The 8339-nt window shown below is 35.4% G+C and overlaps 2 protein-coding genes across 2 annotated transcripts in view; both read right to left on the bottom strand.

Moving 5' to 3' along the window:
* Positions 1-1362: 1362 nt before the first annotated feature.
* Positions 1363-4387, bottom strand: LOC127365409 (peptidyl-prolyl cis-trans isomerase FKBP1A-like). Its single transcript, XM_051403448.1, has 4 exons — positions 4232-4387; positions 4061-4108; positions 3132-3241; positions 1363-2349 (listed from the first exon to the last, which is right to left on the bottom strand). Exons 1-4 carry the CDS (start codon positions 4266-4268, stop codon positions 2224-2226), a joined length of 321 nt encoding a protein of 106 aa, XP_051259408.1. The 5' UTR covers positions 4269-4387; the 3' UTR covers positions 1363-2223.
* A 991-nt stretch (positions 4388-5378) lies between these two features.
* si:ch211-106h4.4 (MAM and LDL-receptor class A domain-containing protein 2) overlaps positions 5379-8339 on the bottom strand; it is a 29296-nt gene continuing 26335 nt past the window's right edge. Inside the window, exons 47-51 of the mRNA XM_051408379.1 lie at positions 8188-8302; positions 7728-7848; positions 6740-6833; positions 6575-6650; positions 5379-6489 (exon numbers count right to left, since the gene is read on the bottom strand). Coding sequence (XP_051264339.1) covers positions 6388-6489; positions 6575-6650; positions 6740-6833; positions 7728-7848; positions 8188-8302 — 508 coding nt within the window. The 3' untranslated portion in view covers positions 5379-6387. The remainder of the gene's footprint in view (positions 6490-6574; positions 6651-6739; positions 6834-7727; positions 7849-8187; positions 8303-8339) is intronic.

Raw genomic sequence — 8339 nt, 5'->3', positions numbered from 1 at the left:
GTAAAATGATGGTTAAAGTATAATCAGGAAAATGTATTAAAAGTACTCAATGCAGAATGGCTCCTGTGGCTTTTATTACTGTTATTGATATTAATATATTATTCTCAAAAGCAGGATTTTACTATCTAATTGGTTAAGGTGGAGCGATTTTTTAAGTAGTTTGTATAGGACTGCAGCTAATGATTATTGGCTGATTGTTTTCTCTATTAATCAATTAATTAATTAATAATAATAATTAATTAATCTGATGGTTTGGTTTGTAAAAAATCTAGAAATGATAAGAAATTCCTGTCATAATTACCCAGAGCCCTAATGGACACCTTCACAATGTTTGTTTTATCCAACCAAATCAAATCTAGTAATTCTTTATAACAAATACATAAATAATTAAGAAATTACGCTGATCTTAACATCTGTGAAGCTGGAACCATGAAACTATTTTGCTTGAAAAATGACTTTAATGAGTCTTAAATTAGTTGCTAATTAATTCTGTATAATCATTTAATCAACTTATAATTTCAGATAAATGTGATGATTAATGCTTAATGTGCAGTCACCCTTTCACCATAGTAATTCTCCATCTGAATCACAGACTGTATGATAACATTGTAGATTGTAAAATCTGAAAGTGCTGCTAAACTAAAGATAACGAGGAGCAGCTGAAGGCAGCGGTTTATGTCCTTAATGTAGTTCCATCTGTTCCCCACCAGGTGGCCACAACCACAATAAACTCATGAAACAGACATCTTAAGCCATAATAAGAACATCATTTGACCTATATTTATATCCAGAGTACAACAACAGTGTATAAAGTGATTAATTACACAAAAATCTTCTCAAATTTGGGGATTTGCTGCTTTTTCTTTAAATTATTTGTTATCATTTTAGTGTATTTTTAATGATTTGGAGGTTTGGAAAAACAAACACATCAGGCATTGTGAAGGCATTTTCAGATTATTTTTTTTTTATCCCTAAGTATTAATACACTATAAACATACTAAATAATAGTACTAAAGAAATTAAGTATGTAATCCTTGAAAATAAAAGGCAGATTAATCCATGAAATATTATAAAATGATCTCCACCTCGACCAGCTGCAACAGTGACACACTAATACAGTCCCAGGGGCCATTTTAACCTCAGACTAAACCTAAACACCCACAGCGCTGAATCCAGTTTGACAACAATATAGTGCACATGAACACATCACTGAAGCCCTCAAAGGCAATAAGGGAACGGCCAGAACCACTGCTAGTCTGAAGGATCAAAAGGACACAACAGCCAGCGTTGGTTCGGATGCATCAGTCACTCACAACCACCGGTTCAAACATCTAAATCATCTCAAATAATGAATGAAGCATAAACGTTGTATACTTTCTTTTTAATGACAATTTCTAAAGAATGGCACAATTAAGAAATAAAACATTAACAAATGTTCCAGATGCCAAAAAAACCAAGGACACTTGAGGCCTCAACTATGACAAAAAGACCCAAGAGTATAGTATAAGGGGACTGGAGGAGGAATGAAATTAAATCACCAATTAAGCCATTATTATTTCCAAATATATAAAGTGTTGCCTTACATTGCGTCAAAACTGTCAACTCAATGCGTCTACTGAAGGGATAAATGTTGGCTGGAAAACACAAATAAGCTCTTCATTAAAAAAGGTGTTTCATGTGCATGTTTTTTTTTTGTCATTAATAATTAGAACAACGCTGCATTAGAGACACTGAAATAAACATTTATAAACAAATAAAGATGTTTGCAGATTTAGAGCCGCTGGTTAAGATTTGGTTGTCATTCAATTAGATTGTGTCACGTAAAAAAAAGAAAGAACAGCCCTAATGTTCCTTCTGTTGTTGCTCTTATTCCATTATATATCTGATGTGCTATCTAACAGCTGTAGAATAAGTTAAAGATTCATCAGACAAATGTAAAAAATGGAGGCCACATAAATCCTTGAAAACAATTAGCATACAGTGTTTCCCTAAACGTCATACTATTCATTTTTTTGGGATCCGAGTGTCATCTTAGCACCAACAATACCACTGGCATTAAAATGGCTTCATTTGTTTGTCGTTTATCTCAATTATGCGAAGATATCAGGATTCTTTCAACAACTATTTATTCATGTTTATAAATGCTACCGACAGCACCTTTAATTAAGCAGTTATTTGTGTCAGAGATGTGGGTGGAATGAAACTCTGAACCTAAAAAAACACTCAGCACTGCAGCAGCTCCACTTCAAAGATGAGAGTGGCGTTTTTGGGGATGACCGGTGGGTGCCCTTCATTGCCGTACGCGAAGTCCGGTGAGCAGGTCAACCTGGCCAACTGACCGACGCTCATCTGTGGAGGAAGAGAAGAGCAAGTTAGATAAAATTTAATAACTAACAGTTGTGTTAAAATCAATACAACAGAGATATCTTAACCTTTTAATCACCAGTATGGGTTGAGCTCTCCCTGCCTGTTAACACCTCCAACTCCCCATTTTATAACATATGCTTTCTGTTACAAATGAAGTCTGTAAGGCCAAGCTGAGATAACCACGATCTCAGACATTATACAACTATTTTATACAATAGAGGCAGGGTGGTACATCAATATAATCTGCTTACTTGGAATTACTTAAAAATGTTTATGCACAATGCGGAAAATGTGTGAAAATCCAGTTATTGCAGTACTGGTATGAGCTATAGGAGTACTGTAAGGGATAGCCGTATCAGCTGTCAGGAGTCACAACAGTGCTACAGTGTAGGGCAGCTAATGCTAAGTTAGTCAGCTGTCTGCAGACATCAGGCTGCTGTCAAGAGAGAATAAACAAGAGATGAAATAATGATCTGACTTCTGTGCTGAAACTGATTAATTAAAAGAGTCAGCGCTCTGCTTAGTACCGACAGTCCACAGCTGACCTAATGTCCATAAACACCATGGCATTGCGGGTGGTGCAGGTATTTATTATTTTAGCTGAACTGTCTTGCACATTAGGAGCTAAAAAAAATAATATTAATATTATATTTAAATAGTCCAGGACTATTTAAAAACGGGCTGAATAGTAAAAACCCCCAAGATCAATAAGCTCATCTTGGCGTGTAAACTCTGAAGTGCCTTTTCAAAGTTCCTCTCCATACCTGAGCAACACCCTCATCCCAACCACGGATTACTTGACCGGCTCCAATTTTGAATTTGAAGGGCCCCCGGTCCCTGGAGGAGTCGAACTGTTTTCCATTGGTCAGCGTGCCTGTGCAACAAAAACAACAACAACAACAACAACAAAAAATAACAATAAACAACGTTGTTAGCACTCTGTGGCTACACCATTTCTCCACACTAATCTTGTGTTTTTATAACAATTTGAACACAATGTGATTAAGTGTTAGATACATTAGCCAGAGCTCATAATTAGGCAGTAAGAGGTTCCTTTTATTGATCCCTGTAGGAGACATTCACAGCAGCACAGAGTGTAGTGCAAACAGCAAATATAACTAAATAAAACAAAATTATTATTATTTTATAATAAAAAGAAATATATATATATAAAACAAGAACATAACAGAAAGCTATAGTATATAAAGTCTACACCCTATAAACACAATAAAGTTGAACATTGTCCACATTCAATAAGAAGCCACAGCCAGAGAGCGGTTAGCTTAATTAGCTTAGCACAAACACTGAAACCAAGAGATAACCGCTAACATGGCGAATTATCTCAACAGCGGAGGGTTTCTGACTAAATGTACTGAATATACTGAATGTACTGAATGTACTGAATGTGAAACGATGTCTCAACCCGTAGGTATCACGGCTGCTGGTCAATCTATCTCCTACCTTTACCTAACGTTATATCTGAGGACAGAGACGGGATCGGAGCTAAAAGCTAAAACACATCCCGACTGTTCAGTCTCAACATCGGACACGAAGAGAAGCGGCATCGGTGTTATTCCTCCCGGTGGGAAACACACACAGTGCCTCTTAAAACACCGCACACACGTTTATATGTGTTATATGTTACCGGTTTGTCTGTTTTAAGTGAATTAAATAACGTTTAGAGACGTCTCACCGGTGTAGTGCACGGTGACAGTGGAGCCTTTCTTCGGAAACGTCTTTCCTGAACGGAGAGAAAAAACGTCGGTTAAAAAAAATAACATATTATATATTTAATTAAAACAGGGTATATATTAAACTTCACGGATCACTTGAGTAGTTTTAAAAAAACAGCAGAAACACTCACCGTCTCCAGGTCTTAAGGTCTCAACTTCTACTCCCATTGTTCTTTCAGAGCTGTCTTCCCTCTCTCGCACTTCCGGGGACCTCTCTCTCTCTCTGTGTGTGTGTGTGTGTGTGTATATGTGTGTGTGTGTGTGTGTGTGTGTGTGTGTGTGTGTGTGTTCAGTGACACGCGACGTGATTGGTGCGTTCGATGACGCCGTTGAGCGTCACATGTCGCCCGTTAGCCGTTAAAATGCGTTTAAAGCAACGTGTTTTCTAGTTTCTGCCTGTGTAAGGAAAGTGTGGCTGCTGGAGAGAGAGAGAGACAAACGTTTAGACAGAAATGTGAAATATATATATATATATATATATATATATATATATTTATTTTTTTTTAGTAGTTTAATGCAAGTAAAATAAATGAGGAAGACGATGACATGGGCGTTGTACTGAGGGGCAATATCTTGGCACTAATCTACCAGGGCGCAAAATGTGGGGAGGGTCCTCCAAAAAAAATGTTCTTCTTTTTATCGACAGTTTTGAAATGTTACCTTTTTTTTTAGCATTCGTAAGTTATGTAGCGCTGTTGGTTAAATAAATAGCCCGACAAAGTATTTTTCTTGTATCTAAAACAATAGTTGAGGCTTTCGGACACACCCCACCCCCCTCCGAACGGTCCACATGGTTTAGTCCACTCCCACTGCAGGAAGTGGTGGAATGTGCCAACTCTTTGTTTAAGTGATGTCAGTTTTACTTTGTTTTTATACTAATGTTATTTATTGAACATAATAATATGTAGTGAGCACATTTTACAGTTTACAAAGACGTTATGCTTGTAACATGAATATTATTACTCATGAGAAAAAGCACCTGTGTATATATAATAATAATAATAATAATAATAATAATAATAATAATAATAATAATATATAACAATAAGAACATTATAAACATAATTTAACATTGGATAATTTGGACTTACGTTTTGTTTTTAATTACATTAGTCTTTCCAAAATGTGTAACTGTATTAATAAATGCCACAACAAGAGAACAATGTTTTCTAAATGGGTATTACAAAAGGTGCAGTTTGTATCAGCAAAACTTACATATGTTTTCTAAGATAAGTTTGGAATCAGTTAAAGAAAAGTCCTGAAAGAGAGCAGACCAAATATTATTCACAGATTTATTTCATCTAGTAAGTTACACCAAAACTGATTCCCCCTGAAAGAGTAAGAAAATCTTTCTGTTTACATTATGCAAGTTAGAAAAACAAGTTTGCAGTGTTTGGTCTATGAGAAGGTTGAAGATATACATCCCTTCATAAGCATTATCAAACCAGAAGCACTGTACACATCTGAGGTCACATACTTTACTCCATTATTACCTTTTCATTACAATATATATTTTTACTCCACTGCAATTGTTTTTCAGCTTCAATTCCTCGTCCCTCTACAAATAAAGATTAGACTTTTATTTTAAGAAACATGACGCTTGGAGCTATGAAGATCATGAAATACAATGCATGCTATAGTTTAAACTAACCAGAACTGTATTATAATTAGACATTTTTTAATACGTTTTATACATACTTCCCTTGTGAAGGGAGAAAGAATAATTCAATAATGAAAAATAATTGAGCTTTATGTGCACATCTTTACATGTTTGTATTTCAGTGATTTTCTGTGAACAAATTAAATTATTTTAATATGTAAATATACACTTGGTAAACAAACAGAGTTGTAATTTCAGCTCTCTATGCTCAGCAGACAGTCACCTTTACAATGTACAGCTTCTTAAAGTAACTACTTAGGTTTAGTTCAACAGGAGAACTGGTTCTGCCGGTTCTGCCGGGTCAACCAACAAAAACAACAACAGTTACAAAAGGGTGTTTGTTAAATTCTATTTCATAAAAATGGCTTTTACACTTTCAAAGTTCTGCAGGGTTTGTTGCTCTGCCTGTCAGTATTTCCAGGTAAGAAATAATTATGTTCATATAATTATTAATCCAGTTGTCATTATTAAAACTAAAGGCTCACAACGTTGATCCATTTTCAAACTTTCACACTAACATCAATATTTCATTTTCTAAATAATAGTTTTTAATGGACAACAAATATCTCTAAGAACACAGGCATCATTTACAAACTGGTTATCGTTTATTTATTTCACTGTAGTTCATCAAGCATCGGATGAAGCCACGGTGCTGTCAGTTACATGTGGCGATGGGTCATACATTTTGTTGAAGAAGGAAAATTCCGACTCAGGTCCTTGTTGTGTTCCCTGGAAGGAAACAAATATTTTTTTGAACATCTGAACTCTGTGGAAGATGAACAAGATGTTCTGTTACCAAATCCCGTTTACTTACATCTATTTTGCAGTCAAAGAGGTCGAGCACAGAGGCCTGGTCAATTGCGTCGTTACTGAAAATTGTCGGTTGATTCCTGAGCAGAAACGTCAACTTGAAATCAGTATTCTTCAGTGTTTTTATGTGCATTGTGTCAATTATTTCTGTATTTAAAGAACTGTGTACATTGTATTACGCTTCATGTTCAGCACAAAGAGGAAGATGGCGACGATGACTCCAGCCAGCAGAGTCAGACCGACAGCCAGACCTACGGACATGTCTGCACACACAGAGAAACTCGATGAGAGCACAACATTTGACATCAACTCCTTTATAAGTTTTACAGTTTGAAGGTGAAAAAATATCTAATAGGGTTCCAAAATTATTATTTATTAAAAGATACAACTGATAATGTTCAATATAACCAAGACCAAAACAAAGAATGAATTTATCCCACTAACAAGTGTTGCCTGTGTATTTAAATACTGATATATCTTATCGTTCTGTGCCATTGAGTTATATTATTGTCCAATAACTATTAGAATCACACAATCAAGGAAATCAGGTCAGTGATCTCTTTACGTCCCTTTACTTTTATCAGTTTTTAAGAGATGTATTTTTCTTTGAACTGCTTTTAATTTCCTCTATTTTTCTTGCTTATATGATTGTGGTTGAAATTTTGTTTTAAAACCTTTTATTTGTCATGAAGCAACATGTCCTTTAAAGTGGTTTATATAGATTATTATTATAAGTCTGACAATACACAATCTGACATGCACACACGTCCTGCTGCCGCAAATAACTAAACACATACATTAATGGATGAAAATAGCTCTTAACAAGTGCACTATTTATTCCTCTCTGTGTAATGTTCGTTAAAAACTACAGTGTTCAGCTGTTTGAGGAAATTACTGAGCATTTCAAATATAGAAAAAGTTATTGTCCAATAATGCATACAAAATATTTATAGAAAATGTTGATAAAATAGAGAAACTTACTGATAAAATGTGTATTTAAACCCATAGCCTTAGCAAATACTTTCTACAAATAGTTGTTTACAGTAATATCTAGACAGGGGTTAATGATTTCTGGAGGATTAGAACACAGTTCTTTCTCACAGCTAAAAGAATAACTGTCTGCTTAGTTGAGGTAGCTAAGGGAGGTCCGAGGTTACCATTATCATCACCAGGAGGGTCAACGGGTGGCTCCGAGTAGCAGCTGCCAGGGAGGACGGTGATATCATCCAGAGCAACGTCCCCACCTGTATTCATCCCCCTCTGATACACAAACACAAACTGTGACAAAAAAAGAGAGAGGTCAAATTCAGCAGAGCAGAATTAAGAAGAGTAAACGCAGTTGTTTTTGGTTAATGTGTTAAAAATGATCCGTGAAGATCACTATCACAAGATATATAAACGTCTCATTCCAAAGTAACAAAAACACAATGATTCTTATTTTCAGGTAATTATACACTTACATACTTATATTACAGGATATATATATGAATGTTATGTTAAATTTCTGCCAATATATCCTCCTAAATGTTACACACTGGACCTTTAAGTTTTATCAAAAAGCTCCTGGATGTTAACATCAAGCTTATTCTGATCAAATCCATCGTAAGCTCCCATTACCCAGAATGCTTCTTTATGTTTAATAGGCACTCTGGCCTCCTGCCACTTGTCTCCCTTGTTTCCCGACTCAATCCACTTCAGAGTCCCTTCTTCATAACCACCAGAATGCATTTTTCTAAGAGACAAGACACAAAATTTAAATTGAATGTTGT

Source organism: Dicentrarchus labrax, unplaced genomic scaffold, assembly GCF_905237075.1.
Source record: "Dicentrarchus labrax unplaced genomic scaffold, dlabrax2021, whole genome shotgun sequence".
NCBI lineage: Eukaryota > Metazoa > Chordata > Actinopteri > Moronidae > Dicentrarchus > Dicentrarchus labrax.
The sequence above is the reverse complement of the archived record's forward strand: the minus strand, read 5'-3'. Positions and strand labels throughout refer to the sequence as shown.

Excerpts from the sequence above, each read along its gene's own strand:
- LOC127365409 (XM_051403448.1), bottom strand. The coding sequence starts at position 4,268 with ATGGGAGTAGAAGTTGAGACCTTAAGACCTGGAGACG. Across the intron at positions 3,242-4,060 it reads TGTCACCGTGCACTACACCG|GCACGCTGACCAATGGAAAA; the intron begins GTGAGACGTCTC and ends TTTGTTGCACAG. Across the intron at positions 2,350-3,131 it reads GGGATGAGGGTGTTGCTCAG|ATGAGCGTCGGTCAGTTGGC; the intron begins GTATGGAGAGGA and ends CTTCCTCCACAG.